Here is a 23848-nt window from a genome sequence, read left to right as displayed (position 1 = left end):
TATTCTTGTATGATCCTTTGTATTTCAGCGATGTCAGTCGTAATTTCCTCTTTTGTCCCTGATTTTGTTTATTTGTGTCCTTTCTCTTTTTTCTTTCATGAGTCTAGCCAGGGGTTTGTCAATTTTATTAACTTTCTCAAAGAACCAGCTCTTTGTTGTATTCATTTTTTTCTACTGTTTTTTTTTGTTGTTGTTTTCAATTTAATTTATTTCTGCTCTAATTTTCATGATCTCTTTCCTTCTGCTGACTTGAGTCCTCCTTTGTTCTTCCTTTCCTAATTTTTTAAGATGAAGTGTTAGATTGTTTATTCGGGCTCGTTCCTGTTTTTTAAGATAGGCCTGTAATGATATGAACTTTCCTCTTATGATCACTTTTGCCATGTCCCAAAAGTTTTGATATGTTGTGCTATCATTATCTTTTGTTTCTATGTATCTCTCGATCTCTCTTTTTATTTCTTCTCTGACCCAGTTATTCTTCAGTAGCGTGTTGTTTAATCGCCATGTATTTGTGGTTCTTCCTGATTTCTTCTTGCAGTTGATCTCTAGTTTCAAAGTATTATAATCAAAGAATATGGTTGGTATGATTTCAACCCTCTTATATTTGTTGAGGCTATCTCTGTGTCCCAGTATGTGGTCGATTCTTGAGAATGTTCTATGTGCACTAGAGAAGAATGTATAAGCAGCTGTTTTGGGATAGAAGGCTCTGTATAGGTAAATTATGTCCAGTTGTTCTGATGTGTCATTTAAGGATGTTATTTCCTTATTGATTTTCTGTTTGGATGATCTATCCATATCCGACAGTGGAGTATATAGGTCCCCTACTATGATAGTGTTTTGGTCTGTTTCTCTCTTTAGTTCTGTTAGTAACTGCTTTAATTATTTCAGGGCTCCCTGATTGGGAGCACAGATATTAATAAGTGTCATGTCTTCTTGGTGCATGATTCCCTTTATCATTATGAAGTGTCTCTCAATATCTTTCTTCACCATTTTATTCTGGTCTATTTCGTCTGATATTAGTACTGCTACTCACGCTTTTCTCTGAATGCCATTTGATTGAAATATCATTTTCCACCCTTTCACTCTATATTTGTCTTTGGAGCTGAGATGTGTCTCCTGGAGGCAGCATATGGTTGGGTTTTGTTTTTTGATCCATTCTGCAACTCTGTGCCTTTTTATTGGTGAGTTCAGACCATTTACATTTATGATGATTATTGAAATATGAGATTCTTATAGACATTTTATCTTTTGCTTTCTGGTAGCCTTGGTGTTTTCATTACTTCCTTGTACTCGTGTTTCTCTTTTCTTTATTTTGGTTGGCTTTTGTGGGTTTTGCCTCTAGTTCTTCTTGTTTTATGTTACGTACTTCAGATCTGAATCTTTGGCATGTGGTTACCATTATGAATATGAAAAGGATGGTGTTTATATATATATATACAGTCATCCATTTTCTTCTGTGTGTGCCTTATCTCCATTCCCCTTTGCAAATTTGGATCTTTGAAGCCTCCCCTTTTCAGTCATTGTTTTCTCAATTTGTCCCTATGTATGCAGAACGTTTATTATTATCTTACTTTAGCAATTCTCTTCTTATTATTTAAGCTTATAATGCTCTACTCTTAGTGAGGATTGCACTCCTCTGCTTCTATTTGCCCAATGGTCACTTTACTCCTAACTTCTATTTTTTAGTTGTTGTTATTTTGTTTTAGGTGAGCTGACCCCTTTCAGTATTTCCTGTATTGCAGGCCTCATAGTGTAGAATTCCCTCAATTTTTGTATGTCTGGAAAGATCTTAATTTCTCCTTCTTATCTAAAGGAGAGCTTAGCTGGATACATTATTCTAGGCTGGTAGTTCCTTTCACTTAATAGTTTAAATATTTGATTCTATTCCTTTCTGTCTTGTAAGGTTTGCGCTGAGGAGTCCGATGACTTTGGGAGCATAGATATTAATAAGATATTATTATTAAGATATTAATAAGATATTATGTTTTTCTTTATAAGTTACCGTTTTCTTCTCCCTGGCTGCCCTTAAAATTCTATCTTTGATTTTTGACAACTTTAATACAATGTGTCTGGTGAAGGCATTTTTTTGTTGAGATAATTGGGTGTTCTGTTGACTTCTTGAATGCCAAGCTCCAGCTTATTCCTTAGATTTGGGAAATTCTCATCAACTATTTGTCTGAAAATGCTTTCTAACCCTCTTCCTTTTCCTCCCCTTTGATGATGTCCATTATTCTTATGTTTTCTTTCCTGATGGTATTAGCTTATTCTTGTATTTCTCTTTCATTATTTTTTATTTTTCAATTTCTCTCTTCTGATTTATTTATAATTTTCTGTCTTCGATATCACTGATCCTTTCCTCCATTTGGTTGACTCTGTTTCCCATGCTTGCTATTTCATTTTTCAACTCTTGCCATGTGTTTTTAATCTCCAGAAGTTCTATTCTGTTATTTTTGAAGGTTTCAGTCTTCTTGCTGAAGAACTCATTGTGCTGATCTAGTTGTTTTTTCAATTCTTGAAATTGTTGATATGAATTGTTTCGGATCTCACTGAGTTTTTTCAGAATTACCATCCTGAATTCTCTGTCATTTATGTTGCATATTTCTCTGTCTTTCAGCTTATTTTCTGGAGATTTTTCTTTTTATGAAATGCCATGTCATCTTGTTTGTTCGTGGTATTTAATGGACTGTTTCTTCACCTGTGCATTAATGGATGTGTATTCTGCTTTATTTTTCAGAAAGAAGATTTATTATATAAAGGTCTGATTGGTCTCAGAGGGTTGGGGTAAGGGGCCCTCTGTGTTGGGAATTGGGGGCTGTGGCTCAGCCTCAGTTTTGCAACAGCAGGGCTGGTAAAAATCAACTGTTGTTTCTCTGTGGCCCCGTCCCACTTCTCTGCTTTCTGCCCTGATGACTGAGCCCTGGTGTCAGCTACGTAGAACTCCTGGCACTTCCAGGCAGGGCTGTTCAGGGAAGTCGCCACACTTTCTCCCATCCCCCTCCTCCTGCAGGGAGTTCCAGAGGCTGCGAGAAGCAGCTTCTTTATTTATCCCAGTCCACCACCCGACACCCAGGGTTCTGACCTATGGTAGCTCTTATGCGCAGATCCCATGCTCAGATGTGCTGGTGTGCAGTTTGGGTGTTTTTTGTTCAGTTTTAGATGTTCAGCTTATTGTTGTTTCAAGGGGAGAGATCTGAAGACATCTCTCACTCTATGTTTCCCAGAGTCCTACAACACCTATTTTAATATTTAAATTTCTCTTTAGTAAGCTTCTAGTTTACAATATTAAAGTAAACTAATCAGTAATTTGGCAAACTGACTAAAGTATCTTTTAAAAGATTTGGATTAAAAATAAATTTTTGTTTAATTTATACACTCTTTTCTTTATATAATATAGCTTTTCTAATTTCAAAATGAAAAAAGCACTGATCTAAATTGGTGAAGATTAGGTAAATCAGTCCCCTCATATAGATTTTGTGCTTGGTTTCCCTGAAGTTCAGTTTTTTTCTATTTTCTACATATTTACTAAAGTCATGATTCCAAAAGTTGTAATGATTCCAAACCAAAAAGAAGAAACAGTATGGGAAATGCCAGTGGGATCAGGTCGCCTAAAGTCCTAAATGTGCTATAATCTACAAGAATGTTCTGATTTTAAAACAGTGACATTACCTTTATATAGATATGCCTGGATTTTGGGAAAAGATTTATTTGAAAAATACAAAAGATTTTTTTGAAAACTACAAAAAAAAATCTCCCTACCACCAGAGACAAAGACAATCAGATTTCCTTAGGTGATACAATGCCAGAGGGTTTTATACCTCACAAGGCAGATGCCGCCTCATATTCTATAGAAGATGGGTCTGCTTTTACATAATCTAAACTGCAGTTTCAGCATGTGAATGTTATGGCATGCCATAAAAATATGCATACAAAAGTCACAGTACATAGTTCTTCGACAAGAATGCAATCCCACGCTGAAGTGACAGAAGCAACCTTCTTGGGGTCAAGGTAATGGGATGGCAAGTCTGTTGCCTTTGGGGCAGAGATCCCAAAATTAAAATCCTAGCTGTCATTTTTTTGGCTACATGACCTTGGACTAGTTGTTAACCTCAGAATCTCATTTTCATCATATGCAAAATGAGGACAATAATGGCAACCTCGTACAGCTATTGTTAGAATTAAGTGAAATAACATACGCCAAGGTGCTGGCACAAGGAAGAGACTCATCAGCTATTTCCTTTGTTCCTTATATCAAACATTCCAGGCTGAGAGAAGGTACATGTATTCACCTATTATGTCCTCCCTTTATCCCGAACCATTTCAATTCAAATGGAAAGAAATGATGAGGAAAGCAAGAGGGATTTTTCAGTATGCTCTAGTCTTTGGCATATAATGCTGACACCTGCACACCTCATGGACTTAACCATGCATCTCTTCTGATTCCTTTTCATACTACTGAATTTATTATTTCTTTAGATTTCAAGTCCTTGGCATTTCTCTTCACCGGTGCCTATGCTAACAGCAAATTCCAACAGAGGGCGAGACGGTTAAGTGACATTGCCTGTGCATCATCATGCCATCACCCCTCTACTCTGACCTTTCTCCAGCTGTGCTTAAAAAGTCTAGAGCTTCCTAACACATCTGCCTGGATGTGTTTTCTCTCCAACCCTTCTGCCTTCACAGATGCTCAGTGGGTGAGCCTCAGTTCCAAAGGCAAATCTACTAGCTCAGAGCGATTTTCATGTTCAAACACAGCTTTGTATTTGGCAAGATGTACTCCTAACTCACAGGCTGGCCATGGACTGACAAAGCCCAGGCTTCACAGATGCCTTTCATGACATGATGGGGTAGCTTATGCATTTTTAATGCTCAAGGAAATGAAAGCCAATTAGCAGTACCAATGAAGAGAATTAGAACACTACTTTGTGGAATATTAACATCCTCTCTTTGACGATGAAGCCCGCATGTTTTATTACTTCAGTAAGGAAGTCCCATCCTGGACATTTTATAGTCTGTCTGTGAAAGAGGGCATGGTTCCTCCATGGATGCTAAGGTCATTGATCCTGAGGTCTTCCGACTGGTCCTCTCTGCTCACTCATTTGCTTTCAATTTAGGTAACTCATGAGTTGCCTTTAAAAAGTTTTCCCCTTCCACATGTACCAGACACCAATTATAATAATGTATGTAGGATATTCCTTCCTCCTAGGATTGCTTTAAAATTCACGATTTTACGTTTCAGCTTCCTTCCCTTGAATAAAGATGGAGGAATACTCAAGGTTACCAGGAACCTTATTCATCTGGGTAGTAATTGAACAAATGACCCTCTTTTCCCCCATTTGATTTTGTTTTTCAGGGAAATTATTTTAAATGTACTGTCTATTGCATGCGTCTCCCCTCCTCACCCCTTCACCCCAACCCCAACATATCACACTGTAGAGAGAAGCTTTTCTTACTTGGATTACTGTGTCCAGAGGAAACGAGCTGAGAGTCCTAAAAGAACAGAAATATCAATTAATTTTCTTACTTGACTTTTAATCTAAGTTGAATATGAGACATATTACCATTAATTTGGAACCTTATTTTTGATCATAAACTCTACCAGCTACTTCAGTGAGAAACATTTGCATGAGTGTGCCCATCAAACAGGTCTGGGAGTACAGTTCACTGTGTAGTCTCTTTTGAATTATGGACTTTTTGTTTTGTTTATTGACATGAAGTTCACATGACATCAAATTAGCCACTTTAAAGTGAACAATTCGGTGGCATTTAGTACATCTACAATGTTGTACAATTACCACCTCTATTTAGTTGCAAAATATTTCCATCATTCCCGAGTGGAATTCCTTGCCCAGTAAGCAGTATCTTCCCATACCCCCCACCCCCATTTCCTGACACTTACTAATCTGCATGCTGTCTCTATGGATAGATTCTGGGTAGCTCACAGCAGTAGAGTTACATAACAAGTGGCTTTTTGTGTCTGGCTTCTTTACTTAGCATGTTTGGGAGGTTTGTCATGTCATAGCATGTATCAGTACTTCAGTCCTTTAGATGGCTGAATAATACTCTATATACACAAGAGACGTTCATCCATTCATCTGTTAGTGAATATTTGGGCTGTTTCCACCTTTTTCCTATGGTGAATAGTGCTGCCATTGACATACATGCATGTGGACTTGTTTGTGGGTCCCTGTTTTCAGTCCTTTTAGGTATATATCTAGGAGTGGAACTGTGAGGTCATGTAGTAATTTTATGTTAAACTTTTTGAGGAACTGCCAAACTCTTTTCCACAGTGGCTGAATCATTTTTCATCCCTACTAGCATATGAGGGCTCTGATTTCTCCACATCCGCACCAACACTTGTTATATTCTTTTAATAAAAAAATATATATATATTATAGCCATCCTAGTGGTTGTGGTTTCTCATTGTGGTTTTGATTTGTATTCCCCTAATGACTAATGATGTTGAGCATGTTTTCTCTTTTCAACTATGACACTTTAAAAAATGCAACAAAGCATTTTTTATTGAGGTATAAGTGAGAAGCTGTACAGATTTAAAGCATAACATTTGATGATAAGTATCATTAAAAGATGCTACTATTTATTGTCTTGACTCAAGGATGGCTCCATCTTATTAAGTAGCACTTACTATTTAAACAAAGAAAAGTAATATCTATTCATTAAAGAAATTTCAGAGAAACAGGAAAGTACAAAAAAGTTGTCTGTATTCCCATTTCTAAGGTTAATCTGCTGCTTTTGGTTTGCTAGTGTCCATGAAATGTATGTGTCATCCAGACAGTCATGTGCATAAAGGGGAGAACCACTCCTGGATATTTAGAAGAATCTTTACAGATAGGAATTTATTCCTCTCCATCTTTAAATCCTGAAATCTCCAAACCTCAACTCTTGTTTGGTAAATGGGAATCCTATAACTTTATCTGAGGTATATTCATCTGGGAAGTCAAGTTTGCATATATCACCTTGCTTTCAGAAATAACCAAGCTCACTGGTATCTGAGAAAGCCCGTCGATGAGGCACCATACTAAAGATATTTCACCAAATGCAACACGCCATCAAAATCATATGAAGCTGCATTAGTTCATGTACTACTAGGAAAGACAACTACTGCCAATTGATTGTAAGATGTTACCAACTGTAAAACAAATCCTGATTTTAGGGAACTTAAAATGTGAAAAAAAATATGCACCTTAAGTCAATAAAATACAGTAGTTCTTAGGCCATATTGCTGATAGAGGACAGTACTTATACTGTGAGGGTATTACTTAAAAATGGCTTTTTGGTACCATCTGAGGATCTCTCCATGTTTGTCTACCAATCTATCATTAGAACTATAAAAGGCAAGAAATGGAAATATATCTTATTTCCAGACCCCCATATACAGCTAATTACTATAGAAGAAAGAACCACCTGATTTGGTTTGGTTTCTCTTTAACTCCACAATCACTTTCTTCTGAATCTTATTCTAATAATGTAATTTACAGTGAATTTCAATGTTTATTTTGAGTCAGTGATAAACATGGAGTTTTAGCCCACTCTTTGTGACAGGTTTTGAGCATGCTAGTAACCCAAGGAGAGGTACTTCAAAGCACTTTTCTTCATATCTGCTGCCTTTCATTCTCCTTCCAGGCACAAAGAGAAAGGCAAAAGGATTCTTTTCTGTAACAATGCTGTAATTCTTCTGTATAATGCTTTAAAAATCAATCAGCAAGAATAGTTTCAGACCAGGTCTGATCCCACCAGATTCAGAATCCATTGCCATATGAAATGGTTGTGAAATGCCATCAGGTTTCCCCATATGGCTTCTCAGGATAGAAAAACTTTTGCAATTTTGAGTTCTTGATTTGCATTTCAAAACTTATGAGACTGCTATAGAAATGAAAGGAAAAGGGCAAAGCAAATTCTTTTTCTTTCTTGGTTGAAACACCTGATAATGGCAGCCAATTTAAAGGAGTCACATATTCTTTTCTTTACCAAATTCAATTACTTTTGAGATTTGAAGAATGAGGCAGACATGTCTGGTAGTATTTGTCTAGGGAACAGAGACTCCAAATTAAGTCTTCAGAGAATAGAAAAAATATCCAAGTTCAGTAATAATTGACTTTACTATATATTATGTCCTTCAATACCCAGACAAATTCTGGAAATTCTCAGAAGTATTTAACTAATTAATTTAGTGGTACTGGCAACCTAGAATGCACAGCTAAATCGTCTTTCTCTATGAGATCAAATTGCCCCTTTAATCTTAATAAGGACTTAACTTTCATTATTTATTAGTCATTTAGGAGATTTTTCCCCTCTAATTCCATAAACAATTCTAGCCCCTACACATTAACAGTAACAATTCTAGCCCCTACACATTAACAATAGAGTGATAATCTCAAATGTTAACAATCCAGTTAAGGAACTGTGAGCCTCTAGCTGTCAGAATACTAATTAGCTGAGATACAGGTTGAAAGAGGTGTTCTATGTGTCAAAATTAATAAGTCTTTGTAGTAGGCAAGAATAAACGGCCCCCCCACCCCCGCCCCTGCAAAGATGTCCCTATCCTCATTCCTGGACCCTGTGAATGCATTACCTCTCAAGGCAAAAGGGACTTTGCAGATGTGATTAAGTTGACACTTTTGAGATGGGAGATTATCCTGGATTATCCAGGGTAGGCCCAATGTAATCACAAAGGTCATAAGGAAAAGGAGGCAGGAGAGTCAGAGAAGATGCGACAAGGAAGTCAGAAGTCAGAGTGATGAGGGCCATGAGCTAAGTAACAGTGGTGGCCTCCAGAAGCTGAGGAAGTAAGAAAAGGAGTTCTCCCCTAGACTGCCCAGAAGAAACACAGCCCTGTCAAAACCTTGATTTCAGCCCAGTGAGACTGATGTCAAACCTCTGACTTCTAGAGTTGTAAAATAATAAAACTGTGTAGCCTTAACTCATTAAATTTATGGTAATCTTATTAGAGCAAGAATAAGACGTGAATGAAGCTTTATTTCATTTGCACATGATATATTACTTATCGTGAGCTTTTTGAAAGAAAGAATGAGTAATTTTACAAAATGTAGGAACACTGCATTATTAAAATCATGCAATGTACCTACATTTTGTAAAATTACTCATTCTTTCTTTCTTGGGCAAGGCAAAAAGATATAGAGGTTAAATAGCTCCAGACGAATCATATAATAGTCCTAAAGTAGACATTTTTTAAAAAATTTAAATTTGAAATTCTGTGCTCTATATGATAATAATAATGTAACATTTTAGGTGGAAAATAAAATACTTGTAACTTTGTTTCTGCCTTGAAAAATGAATTTTTGTACTAATTATTTGAGATCTCAATCTCACCTCAGGAGTTAAGTTATTGCTTAAACTTAACTATTTATACTCAACAAAACAAATTTGTATAATCCTTTTGGAAAAGTCACAATCAAATATGTCTTGGGATATACACTCAATTATATTAGAAAATGTACTTATACCATGGATATATTTATACAACAAAATGCTTATCCTATTGTATTTTGGGTCAAGCCATTATTTTGGCAAGATTGCGTATAAAAATTGTAAGGATTATTGCACTGTTTTTTAAGTGTGGGATGCCAATGGAAAGTTTTGGGTACACAAGTGACAAGAGATTATTTATGTTCTAAAACTATGAAAAGCGACTATGTGGAGAACCGATTGTGCGTTAGGGGCTAGGGTGAATGGTTGGAGAACTGTTCCAGCCCACCCTCCAGGTGATGATAGCTGCAATAGAGTGGTAGGAGGAGGAAGTGCAGGCATAGAGAGCCAGCTAGAAAGCTACTGCAATAATTAATGCAAGCGGTGCTGGTGGTTTAGACCAAGGTGCTAGCTGTAATGGTAGGGGAGGCATTTAGACTCAGGATATATTTTCAAAGTTGGGTAGACATGATTTTATGATGGGTTGGATGTGTGGTATAAAGAAAAGGAAGAGTCAAAGATGGTGTACTAGGGTGAATAGTGTCCCCCAAAAGCTCACATCTACTCAGAATCTGTGAATTTGACCTTATATGGATACAGGGTCTTTGCAGGTCATACTAGATTAGGGTGGGCCCTAAATCCAGCAACTGCTGTCCATATAAGAGAAGGGAGATTTGGACACAGACACATACAGAGGAAAGACAGCTGTGTGACTGTGCAGGCAGAAACTGGAGTGATGTAGCTACAAGCCAAGGAATGTGACAAATGGACAACAGTCAGTAGAAGCTGGGAGAGGCAAAGAAGGATTCTTCCTCTCAAGCTTTCAGAGGGGGCATGATCCTGCTGACACCTCGATCTCAGACTTCTAGCCTCTAGAACTGTAAGAAAATAAATTTCTTTTATTTTAAGCTACTTGGTTTATGTGCTCTGTTACAAGTGCCCTAGAAAACGAATCCAGATGGCTCCAAGGCTGGCAGCCTGAGCTGACTGCAAAAGTGGAGAAGCCACATACTGAGAAACATGGGGACAGAAGGTTCGTAGAGAAATTAAAGCTGAACTTTTGATGTTTAGTCTCTCCCACCACACTCTCTCAGTTTGAGTTTATCTACCATATCTCAAATTATCATTGTTACGACTATTTTTTAGCATTGTGCCCTGACAATTAGTTCTTTAGTTCATCATTGTTTCTTGTGTCTCAGGTCTTCCTCTTTTTAAAAGATACTTATTGTTTTGCTAGAGTTTGTTTCCTCACAAGCCGGAGATGCTTGTGAGATATCTGAGTGGAGATGTTGAACAGGTATATAGATATACAAGTATGGAGCTTGGGGGATGCGGAAGCTAGCTAGAAATACTAGTTCAGAAATCATCATCTTGGCATACAGAGTATTTAAAGCAACAGGACTGGATGAGATCACTGAAGGAGAGAAAAAACATGGAGACAAGAAGAAAGAGGATTAAAGACAAGTGCAGAAAATGCCTATCAGAAACTTTAGATCAAGAATGGACTTAACGCCTGCTAGAAAACAAACTGGAAAACATTCTGGAAAATATTCTGGAAAACAGATCAATGACTGCCAGAGGCTGGGGTAAGGGAGGGAGTGCCAAGGGGGAGATCTGGGTAGTGGTAGAGTCCTTCTGGGTCTTGACTGTGGTGGCCTCAGGAGCATATGTGTTTGTTGAAACTTGCAGGATACTAAAAAGGGTGATTTTTACTATTTATAAATTATACCTTAATTTTAAAAAATGAAACTCAAACCTTTAAAAAGTTCAGAAAGCCAGGAATAGAAGGAAGCTGCCTCTGCTGGACATGGAGGCAGCAATTCTTATTCTCAGTGCTAACACCTTGGAATCATCCTTTTTAATGTCACAAATAAGGCAAAGGGGCAGAGGTTCTAGGTAACACAGTACAAAGGACAAAATAGAACAAACCTGTTATCTGCAAGATTCTTTATGACTTCTCAATTCACCCAGAGCAAAGCAGCAGAGTAAAGCCCAGGTCTTTCAGTGGCCCTGCAGTACCTGCATACAGCTCTGTATTTATTTCTCTTGTGTCATTTGCTGTGCTCCCTTCGCCATCCCATCCCATCCACCCCTTCACCCGCCTTGCTGCTCCTCCAGCATCCTGGCGTGCTCTTGCGTCAGGGAGCTTTCACTTTCTCCTCCATCTCCCTGGACCTCTCCTCCTCCAGTTGTCTACATGACTGGCCTCCCTCAGGGAGTTGTTCAAATGCCATCTCCTCAAGCAAAATCTTTCTTTTCTATTGAAAATTCATATATCCCCATTCGCCACCGGCATTCACCATCTTCTTTTCCTGATTTATTGGTTAATGTACATCATCAACCAATATGTTATATACTTCAGTGCTATTCATTCTGTTTCCCCCTACTTGAAAGATATCAATTCACCAAAAAACACCTACCAGAACCAAAAGGAGTTCAGTAAGTAGGTATATGACATCCTGTAACTTTCCTTCATACCATCAAGACTAATTAGAAAACAGAAAAACTAAAGCTCGTTTCAACAGAAAAGTAAGCAAGTTGAATATCTGAGAATAAACCAGAGAACTAATGTGAAAGACCTATACGAACAAAAAAAAAAAATGTTTACTAAAGGACGTGTAAGAAGACATGAAAGAAGTGAGGAGATATTCCAAACTCTTGGAAAGGAAGATGATGTTGTCCAATAGACAGCCTATAAGTCAGAAATCAATTAAATTCCAAACAAAATTTCAAGAGAATTTTTATATGGAATGTCAGGTCATCAAGATGATTCTTAAATTGATCCAGAAGAGAAAACTGGGCAATATGCAGGAAATATCTGGAAAATAAAGAAGGGGACTGGCCTGACCATATTCATAAATGGGCCAAAAATTATCAATAATTTTAACTAGGAGTTGGCCAACTACAGTCCATAGGCCAAACACAGCCTACCCTCTGTTTTGTTTTAAATACTTTTGTGGCTTTTAGCATATTTAGAGTTTATCACCATAATGAACATCAGAACATTTTCATCACCTCAAAAAGAAATCCTTTACCTTTAGCACTCAACCCCACCTCCCCAACCCCGAGCTGTAAGCAACCACTAATCTGTTCTCTGTCTCTCTATATTTGCCTGTTCTGGACATTTCAAACATAAAATCATATTATATGTGGTTATCTGTGACTAGATTATTTCACTTTCACTTAGCACAATGTTTTCGAAGTTCATCCATGTCATATCAGGTATCAGCACTTCATTCCTTTTTATGTCTGAAAAATATTCCATTGCAAGGATCTACCACTTTTGTTTATCCATTCATCAGTTGATGGACATTTGTGTTGTTTCCACTTACTGGCTATTATGATCAATGGTGCTACAAACATGGGTGTGTAAGTTTTTGTGTAGACATGTGTTTTCATTCTCTGGGCTACGTAACTAGAAGTGAAACTGCTGGGTCACATGTTAATGCAATGTTTGAGGAACTGCCTCATTGTTTTTCAAAGAAGCTGAACCATTTTATGATCCCACCAGCAACTGCTATCAGAGTTCCAATTTTTCCACATCCTTGCTAATACTGGTTATTGTCTTTGATTTTAGTCATTTAAGTAGGTGTGAAGCATTATCTCATTGTGGTTTGAATTTGCATTTGCCTAATGATTAATAATGGTGATAGTGTCTTTTCTTATACTTATTAGCCATTTGTAGATCTTCTTTGGAGAAACATCTATTTAAATCCTTTACCCATTCTTAAAATGATTTATCCTTTTATTGTTAAATTATAAGAGCCCTTTATTATGCTACCGTCTGTTTCTATAAATAAAATTTTATTTGAACATAGCCACATTCATTCATTTACTTACTGTCTGCAAAGCCTAAACTATTTACCATCTGACTCTTTACAAAAAAGTTTGTCAACCTTTGATCTAAATGATGAGTTACTGGGAAAAAACTAGATAAATATACTGGAAAAACAGAATAGCCAGTCCTGAAACAAATCCATGTACTTATGAGAAATTCAATTGTTGATAAAGGTTGTATTTCAAATCAGTGGGGAGAAATACAGGCTAATTTGTTAATAGTATTATAATAATTTACTAACCATTAAAAAGAATAAAACTAGAATCCTACGTCATGTCATCCACAAGTTGTTTTTTTTTTTTAAACCTAAAACCAAAAACTCCTTTAGAATAAAACAGAGAACATTGTTAGAAGGTTGGGGTAGGGAAGACTTTTTCCCTCTGACATAAAAATTAAATACTCTGTTACTATAAAAGGTACATTAATCAAGTTACAAGAAAATAGTTGTGTCATATATAATAGACCCATGAATAAGATAAAAGGCGTTCCTACAAATCATTTTTTGAAAGTGGCAATGGGTATGAATGGGCAAGTTGCAAAAAAAAAAAAAAAAGTCAATGCTCACACTCAGAAGAAATTGAAGAAATGCAAATGAAAACAAGCTATCAAACTTTCACCCATCATATAGAAACAAAGATAAAACAGATAATATTAAACACTGTAAAGATTCATAAAAACATACTCTTGAAACACAGTCAAGGGTAAATGTGGCTTCTGGTGTCTCCGACACCACAGTGCCTGTTCTAGATTCTATGACAGGCATACAAAGAGGCATTTACCAAAAATGTTTGTTGGAACAACGTTTGTAGTAACAACCAACCATAAACGATATGAATGCCCATCAAAAGGAGCTTGATTCAATACATAACAGCAAATTCATACTATGAAATATTTGCTTCTGTTAAGAAGAATGAAGAAAATATATATTCACTTCAAGAGCTCTCCAAATACACTTTGTTAAGGGAAATAAAAATCAATTCATAGAATGGAATTTATTATTGTAATAATTATAATGATTATTTCAATGATTCACTTAAGAAAGTTGTGACATTAATATTTAGCAATGATATTTATGAATTGTGGGTATCTGAAAAAATCCACTCTTAGAAAAAATGCTTTTAGTACTAAAATTCATGAGTTTTACAAACAGCATATGCACATATATGTACATAGTGATGAAGAAATGGCTGAAATGGTACACGCCAAACTCTTGACAGTAATCTCTGGGTAGGGAAATAAAATCTGGATGAGGGTGCTGGGGACTTTCATAATTTGCTCCTCCTATTTATAATTCCATCTTTATAATGAGTATGTACTTATATGTTAGTCGTATGGTTAAAAAAATCAAAACCTTTTAGACTCGAGTATAATTTAAATTTATTTTGTGGCTGATTTTTCTTGTGTGTGTATGTTTGTTCTTAGAAGATATAGAAATCTTTTAAAGTCCTAGAAAATATTTTAAGTTTTATAAAAGCTATGCAAGAGGAATTAAATCTTACATGTCCTCCATTCTAAGACATTGATTTTAAGATATATTGTTAATTTAATAAAAGCTTTTCAGGGCAAAACAAGACTTTCAATCACAGTGAACATATAAAATGATTATGTAAGATGCATTTCAGCTTCACTAATGTTTTGGGATAAAATGACAATTATTATATGCATTACATTTTGCAGAAACTATAGAAGTGTAGGTAAGTAAGACTGCAATCTTGATTTTCCCCTTTGATGAATAAATATATGCTTGCGGATTATTGAAAATCAGACCCATCTGTCTCTGGCAGCAATATTTACAGAGCAAAAGACAATCAAGGGAAAACCCACTGTCCATAAAAATCTCCGCAAGAGTAAAGCATATTGCTCCTGAGTGATGCAAGATCTCACCTTATTTGGAAATGAAAATTTGCTGGATTCCACTTTGCCAGGTGCTTGAATAGCAGAAAGTGGTGGAAGCCAGGTCATCTCCTAAAGAAGGGGAACCAAACAACATTGTCATTCAGAGAGTATAGACAGTAACACATAAGCAGCTATACCAGCCTGCTTCTAAGGCACAGAAGGGGTACGGAAGGAACAAGAGATGAATAAGGAAAGAAAGGGATTTTTTTTTTGTTTTTTTTTTTTACAAAAAAGATGTGAGACTCATTTTTATTATTGTTTTTCCTAATTTTACCAATTCTTGGTTCTGTGGCTAACCCTACACCCTTGTTAAGTTCCCAACTGAAGGGATGACCCAGCACTAAAGGTTCTATGGAAAATACCTTGTGAAGATGGCTGCTTTTCTGGGATTTGATCCACAGAACTCACAGGGTGTTTTTGAAGGATCACATAAAGCACTTTTAACTTTAGGGATCATTATTAGAGGAGTTGTTTATTAGAAATTCATATTAGTATGAGGTTCCAATAAGCCCCACATATCACTTTGATCTTCACAAAAACATCATTCATGGAGGAATGAAAAACAAATCACACTTACGAAATGAGGAGAGTGTGTGTTGTGATTTTGATAACACCGGATTAAGAAGACAATGTTAGCTCAACATGCTAATCTGTCAGATGGTTTTTGACATACACTTTCACTAAACTGAGAGAGAGAGAGAGGCAGGGCTTATTTTAGTCACTTCCAGTATTCAGCCTCAGTTCCACATCCTGGAAGATATTTGCATTAACTAAATATAGTGAAATTAAATTGAATCGATTTCTGATTACCAGGAAACTGACAGTTTACAGATAGGTCCTGAGCCCTAATTCTTGATTTCCTTCCACTTCTAAACCTCAGCAAGCGTAGAAGCAGTAGTTGATCCATTTAAAGAAAAGTGAGAACTTCTTTTTAGGTGAAGACATTTTCTCGCCTTTCTTGGTTGGGGGTGGTTGTGTTGACAAGGACTCTGTCAGGTTGCTGAAGTGAAAGAGTTTCTTGAGGGTGGTCTGGTGCCTCCTTCCCCTGGGTAAGTCTTCTCCCCCAGCACCTGGGATTGTGCAGATGCAGACCCACCCAGGGAGCAGAGGGAGGGTGAGTTTGTTCAAACATTCCTTGGAAGGATTTACTGACACTCCATCATCTCTCACCAATCGTAACACATGGGCCATAGGTGGGTTAAGCACATATGCATCTGAGGTGTCCCTTCTCCATTCTGCTGGTACCAAGGTTTCTCCAATGGAAAGCAAAGGAAAGTCTGGTGACCCTACATGGCCCTCTTTTCCCTCTCCTTGTTCCCCAAATATCTGCCCCTTCCATCTTGTGTCTATTCCTCTGATATCTTGAGGAGGTTGTGTCCGGGAACATAGTGGACACCCAGTGCATTTCTGAATGAATGCCAGATCGAACACCCAGTGCATTTCTGAATGAATGCCAGTATCTGTGCAATGTCTCTACCTTTCTTTCTGGTTACCTGAACTACCATCCTGATCACACTTTCATTATTTTTAACCTGAATTACTTTAATAGCTTCCTGATTGGTTCTCTTCTGCTACAATTAATCCATCCTCCACACTCCTGCCAATTTTTAGTGCAGATCCCAACAAAAAGCTCCACTGCTTCAAAATCTTCACACACCATCATACACATAACGATGATGACACTGACAGCAACGATACCTCCTGTCGCACTTGAGAGTTTGAGTATTTCCACACGTTTTTTCACTCACATCCAACCTTTATAGTAATTATTACTACCTCCATATTGCACGTGAGGGAGTCATAAAGAAAAACCGATTTGCCTAAGTTCACTCAGTTCATAAAGGCCACCACTGAAATGTGCACACATATCTCCTCCCTCCCTGTCCAGTAATTGTTTTCAATCTACTGTATTTGCCCTAAAGACAAAGAGTATTCAAGACTTTCTACAACAAGGTTCCAGTTGTCAGCCTTGTGCCTTTTCATTAATGTGCACACATACTGCATATAAGAAAAAGCACAGTCTCTGCTTATACTTACACTATACCTTTTGTGTGTGAACGCCCTACCCCTATACGCCTTTTGTATTTCTATCCATCCATCAGGGCTCATCTCAAATGTCATTTATGTCTTGGGGCCCCTGTTCATTCCCCTTCTGTTCCAGTATGATATGATAGCTCCCTTTTCATGCTCTTCCAAAGTGCTTGCTTTTTCTCTCTCATTTTAACTCTTAGATTTTTTTTGTGTGTTTAGTTTTATAAGCATTTAACCTCAATCTGCACGCAACTATCTCTCCCTCTTCTGATACCCATGCCCCAATGTAGAATAAAAATCACACTAAGGAATCCTAATAATCTCTTTCAAGAGTATTCAGTTTTATGAAACATAATCCCCAAGTAGGAATCCTAATAATTTCTTTCAAGAATACTCAGATTTATTAAACATAATCCTTTAAAGAAGAACTGAACATTTCTCTGGAGGGACAGTGTCTACTCATCTGTATAGGCAAAGCACCTAAGTGTCCAAATCAACTTGCTGAACGGAACTCAATGAGAAAACCATATTTCAATGCAAAATTGCTCACTAACATTACCTTAATTCTAGCTAAGTATTTCCAAATGATTTTCTCATCTAATGAATCCTGCTATGTGTATGAAGGAATAATAAGGACAACAAGGTTGCTTAAAACATTTAAATCCATTAGAATTTCCAAGATATAAGAATTATTCATATGAATTAAATATATTTGTTTTTAATACATGTGCAATGACTTTTTAAGATTGATTATCCATTATATTAAAATTCTCCACTAGGGTTGCATGGGAAAATTAAGGACAAATAGACAACTTCTATTTTTGATTCTGTCACTTACTACCTCAATGAGCTTAGGTAAATCACATCTTCAGTAAGTCGTAGTGATTCAGAACAAAAACTTTAGAATCATTCAGACCTCAGCCTGTGGTATCTTAGAACCAAAGGAAACAGAGATGTTACCTATCCCATGGTTTAATCATGAGCATTAAATGAGATAATACACATAAATGGTCTAGTGCGGTCTCCTTATGTTTAATCATTAAATAAAAGACACACTGATTAATATCAAGCTGAGTCTCAGAATTCTTGTCTCTGAAATGAGAAATGCAATTTCTCTCTGAGATTTAGATGCTGGGAGTCTGAGGATGAAAGAATACAACATGGGAAACTGTTTTTATAGAAAAATGAAGTACTGTGCAAATGTAATCTGTAATTAAGCTAGTAACTATTAACACAAACTATGTATATCTATAACAGAAAACTATTTAAAGAGATTACTATGATTCCTAAGTACAATTGGTACTTTATATTAGAGAAAATGTCCGTAAGTTTTCTTATGGGAATAGATTACTGATACAATAATAGCAGTGAGATAAGATTTGATAAAAAGGTGTTTAATCTGTACCTTACTCTTCATAGTGTTTTAATATGTAAGCAAAGGTAAAAATTTTCATAATTGCTAGAAGTTCATTTTGTTTACCCCACTTCATAGGGAAAAAAAGTTATTTTGTGGGAAGGCCACCAACCCCATGCCTCTGCGTGTACTGTTCTCACCCTGCGAAGCCCCTGACCCCCTGCCTCTACCATTTCTTCATCACGCTTGCTCCTACTGCCCCCACCTGCTGTCCTTTAATCACCTCCTGGAACACAGGTAAGACAGGAAGAGAAATATAACATTCAAAGCCAATTACTCCAAAGTCTAGGCAGCTAGCTACCTGCTGGCATTTTAAACGCCTCTGACACTTCTTTGATCTGTCTTGTCTGCCTTCTTTCCGTTTTGATTCTCTTGTCACTTAGGAGTGATGCCATACCCTATCCCCTAGCACCGAGAGGTCGTCAGTTTTAAGCTTAGCCTCCTTAGCCAACTGATGGGATTATGAAACAACATATCTGTTTTAACACAGCCTTACCAGGCCCATCTTCCTAAGCAGATATTTTGTTACTCAAGGGACGTGTTCCAAGGTGTCTTATTTCTTAGATAGGTGTAAAATGCCAAGTTTCTTATAGCAAGTACACTCCTTTTTCTCCTAAATGAAAGAACAGATGGTTGAATAATGCCTTTCAGTAACTGTTCAAATTGTCTTCATCCCGCAGATACAGATTTTCAGAAGTCCAGTGGCACGTGTACAGCTTCCATTTTCATGTCTGTTGTACAGCAAGACCGACCAGGAGTCCCGAGAATCCACGGCTTCGCGGTGAGTGGACACAACTTTCCTTTCCCTCCTTTCCCTTGGAGCTACTCATTTACTCTGATGTCATCTGCATCTACCTGTCTTAGGACAAATGGCTGGAGGCTTAGGGCATCGTAGCTCTTTGTTATTTAAGAGAAGAAACAAAATTGAATTTTAGCCTGAAATTGAATCTTAGATTCAAAATACAGAGTTATGAAGATCTGCAAAGTGTAGTAAGTTTGCAAACAGATTAAACCAGAAAAAAATGTAAATATTGTTTTAATTTTCATATTATAGTCAGTGACTAGAAAAGCCCTTTCTCTGGTCCACCCCCCACTCCCCAACCTCTGCTTCCCCTCAGTAATCTGCCCTGGTCGCGGCCACAAAAGCATTCCATCTAAAATTGTCACTAAACTGCGCTTGCTGAAAAGCTTCTAGGGACTCTGCTCCAAATGTTCTAAGATGCTCTACCACATGATGTCATCAAGGGATGCTGCAGTGTTACTGCCTGTTCCCCTCCATTCTCTGTTACACATGATTTGTGTCACTTAATATTTACGTGCTACCTGGGGCCATGAGTTTTCCTTCTATACACTGCCACTATCAGATCGGAAGCTTTTTAAGCCCTACTAGATTATAACTTCTTTGAGAGAAGGGGTTCTGTTTTACAAAGCTCTTGTATATCTCCAAATGCCTAGCACAACGGGTGCAATAATAGGATTTCATTTAATCTCTCTGGGTTCTCTTTTTTCACCTGTAAAATGATGGCAATGGTGAATCACTCTTGTTCTACCAAACACACATAGCAGCTGCTACGATCGAGAGAGATCAAATTACTTCCTTCTCCTTCAGCAAAGTCTCAACATGGGCTGCCAACTCTGAGGTCGGCTGGAGAGGACGGTCTCTTTCCCCAGGCCTGGCAAACGACCACACTTAACTCGAGAATCCTCTGTGCTTGGAAATGTAGTTTTCTCAACAAAATCCTGGATTAATTCTGTCACATGGGAATCAAAACGTAACGTGCCAGAGTTGATTTTTATGTGTGGCTGTGGCTGTGGCTGCTGCAGATCAGAGCATTATTTTTTTTCAGTTTCTATATCAGAATAATCACTCACCTTTTCAGTTCCTTCACATGTATTATTCGTGTTATGACACTCTGATCAGATAAGTGCCGCCAACAAGAGAACATGGTAATTTTTATTATACAGCATGTGCTTTACATGCCGGTAGCACACAGGAGCACGGATATGGTAAAAGGGATAAAGCTCCCGCAGCCTGTACCTGGGATGCAGAGCACCAGCCCCTGTGTAGATAAAGTGGGAGGAACACCAGTGAAACTAGATCATACCTTCTAATTGTCAATCCATCCTTGACCTTTAACCAAGGTCAGACTTGAAGGCTGGGCAGATTTGAGCTCAGAACAAGATCACGGCTCAAACCTCTAAGTTGGTGCCTAAGTCAGCAAAAATCCAAGAACACGCTCATTCTGCTACCACAGTAGAAAGACCTACAGTTTGAAGAATAATAGTAATATAGTGCATTCGGTTCCACTGATAATAACCACAATCATTATTCTGATGGAAAGCTTTTGGAAAAACAGTGGCTGCTGAAAAAAAAATACCTTCTTTACTAAAAATTTTTTAAAAATCTATTTTTCATAGTATAATTTAGGTTGCTAAAATTACAAATAAGCGAATAACCAATAAAAACCTGTAATAACATCATTATCAAACATCATAGTAAAATCTAATTTCTTTGAAGTAAAAACTTGTCCAATTTGAATCAAAGTTGACCTGAGAAGGAAATCCCCAGGCTCTGTGTGTGTATTTTCTGGTCTGGAAGCACACCCTTGGGTGAGAGGGTCTCCAACTGGAACACCAGCTAACCTCATTCACTGCAACACTGGGGCTCTTTAATGTATTGCTCTCCCCAAACTCCATGAGGTTAACCCCTGAAGATGGAAGGAGGCCCTCAAACAGTCTCCAAAGCCACCTCAGGCTTGTGCATCACACGTGCCCCTGGGTCTGTAAGATTTCCGCTTCTCAGAAAGCTGAGGCCACACGGAGTCTGGCCTTCCATTATTTCCTTCATATCGTAGAGTGCCATTCATTGTAAGGAACTCAGTCTTAGGCACCATCTCTCACCTTCCTGACTTCAGCTGTCTCTGCAAACTCTGGACTCTCCAAGGAAAGGGTAAGAGAACTGACTGAAGTTGCTACAACTGTCCATTTTTTAAAAAGCTATTTCATTCTAGATCCTTTCATTTTGAACTTTCCTGAGGATTTCTTGTTCTATATGCAGTTTTGTTGTTTTCCAGTTATCTTTGGGGGCAGGAAGATGGATGTGACCCATCTTCGCTATTGTCTTTCTGTGCCCCTGCTCCACCTATTTACTTAGGATGTTTTGGAACAGCAAAAAAGCATACATTTCTCAAATTCATTTTTAGATTCAACTGGCTTTTAAGGTTCATTTTGTTTCTGTGTTTTGAACATACAATAATTCTCACTCTTTAATTTGGGGATCGATCCTAGAACTGACCACTGTGTGAAAATGTCAAAAGCAGTAATGTCTACATTGGTATTTCAGGATTTAAAGGAGAGGGTTTTGATGTTGAGTGTACAGCTGCAGGAACGTAATGACTCTTGTCAAACCCAGGTGGCAACTTCATCCCTGAGTTCCTGCTGCAGCACACACACACCTGCTAGTTTCCTGCACTCTTACAAACCCGGTACTTCTGATAAGAAGTGCTAATTGGTCTAATTTTAAGAGATGCTTTTTAAAAAAAGAATCAAACAATTGAGAGGTAATAAGAGGATTTTCCAAATGCTAAATCTGGGGCTGGAACAGATCATTTCTAAGAATAAATCACATTAAGCCTAGGTTTCTGAGAAGTGAGCCAAATTCCTGACCAGCTTTTAAGAAAGGTCGTGTTGTTAATGACACCACTGTCACCTTGTTTCTGATCTCCATAGCCCCTTTTAGTGGTGGTGCAAAAATCCAGAAATTAGCCCTTGTAACAGATGTATAGATTATAATTAGTCTTGACATGAGCTGTGGTTTGCAACAAATTGCTCCCTGGGTAAAGATGGTTTATTGGGGCTGATGGAGAAGTCTCTGGGGGTGACACGACTTCTGGTTCACCAGCAGAGGGTGAGTCTCACTGAGGTGTTGCTGCAAGCACAGGCCTGCTGAGGGCGCGTCTTCTCCCCCTCTAGCCCTTTCCTAGGTTACTTCCTGCCAAACACACAGGTTCCTGTCTATCAACCTTGCCCAGTTATTTCTTCTTGGTGTGAGGGGTGATTTATAAATCACTGAGTAGCACTGTCCCAGTCCAGCAGGGATGGTTTCTGGTCTTAACGACACTTGTGAAGGCAGAATGATGTTACAGGAGACCGGAAATGTCCAGATATGGGCAGCCATGTCCAGAGGCTGGAAGAAAGGTGGTTAGCCTTGGAAAAACCATCTTTTTCTTTGAACTATGATGATAAAATAGCCTTAAAAAGTAGAAGCAGAAGACTAAAATGTCCCACCCCTGCCAATAAAAAAAAAATTCCTAGGTCTGCAAGAAAAGAGAAGTTGGGGCCAAAGTAAAAACAGAATGACAACTACTTTTATGGAAGAAAAGGCATTACAAAGACTGAGTTAGTACAGCCTGATATTCTGTGAAAACAAGAAAAAAAGATAAAAGAGGAAAGCGCCAAATTGATGTCTAAAGAAGATCCTGAACTCAGGTGCTAAACGTGTCTATAATGGAGAAGGCAAAAAAGAACTCTAGGGAAATAGGAGACAAAGACAATCTTACAGAATGTGAGAAGGAAGGGTAAGAACACACAAGGACAGATGGACAACCTACAGATTTCAGTCAGATGTTTTCATTCTTTCATCCTCGCCCATAACACAGGCTGAGTTCCAGGTCTCAAGAAGGGGTGGGTGGTCGGTCATGCTGGAGATTCTGACTTTTCAGTTTCTGCCCGTGCATCCAGACGTGCCTTCCACTGCATACACATGTGAGCAGCTATCATGTGCCAGGTGGCTTCAACACGGAATGCAACAGACATGGTTCCACTCTCAGGAAGCATGAGAACCAGTGAGAGGGACCAGCAATAAACAATGAACAAAGAAATGTAAGTACAACAGGTCCACATTCCTCCTGGTTGCTGTGTTTCTTTTTCTTTTTGGAGTGTGTGTGATGGAGCCGCCCAGCCACTAACACCTATCCTTGCCTTCAAGGGTGCTGGTTGAGGAAGCCCATTCCTCATGGTGGATGCTTTGGTCTGATGAATCTAATTAGTGATTTGGCAGAAAAGCAGCATGAGAGGTGAGTGGCTGCTGTACCAGATATCTGAGGCGCTGACTTGTGGAAAAACATTACCTGTGGCTTGTGGAGACAACAAGCACATACAGGGAAGAGTACCTAATTATAGGTAAACATTATTGACAAATCTTTAGCTAGACTAAGAAAAAAAGAGAG

General features: G+C 37.9%; 1 protein-coding gene across 1 annotated transcript in view; it reads right to left on the bottom strand.

The window, feature by feature from the left end:
- AFF3 (AF4/FMR2 family member 3) overlaps positions 1–23848 on the bottom strand; it is a 397189-nt gene that overhangs the window by 156727 nt on the left and 216614 nt on the right. Inside the window, exons 7-8 of the mRNA XM_015592714.2 lie at positions 15164–15244; positions 5448–5484 (exon numbers count right to left, since the gene is read on the bottom strand). Coding sequence (XP_015448200.1) covers positions 5448–5484; positions 15164–15244 — 118 coding nt within the window. The remainder of the gene's footprint in view (positions 1–5447; positions 5485–15163; positions 15245–23848) is intronic.

Source organism: Pteropus alecto, unplaced genomic scaffold (genome assembly GCF_000325575.1).
Source record: "Pteropus alecto unplaced genomic scaffold, ASM32557v1 scaffold186, whole genome shotgun sequence".
Taxonomy (NCBI): Eukaryota; Metazoa; Chordata; class Mammalia; order Chiroptera; family Pteropodidae; genus Pteropus; species Pteropus alecto.
This window is presented reverse-complemented; position numbering and strand designations above follow the sequence as displayed.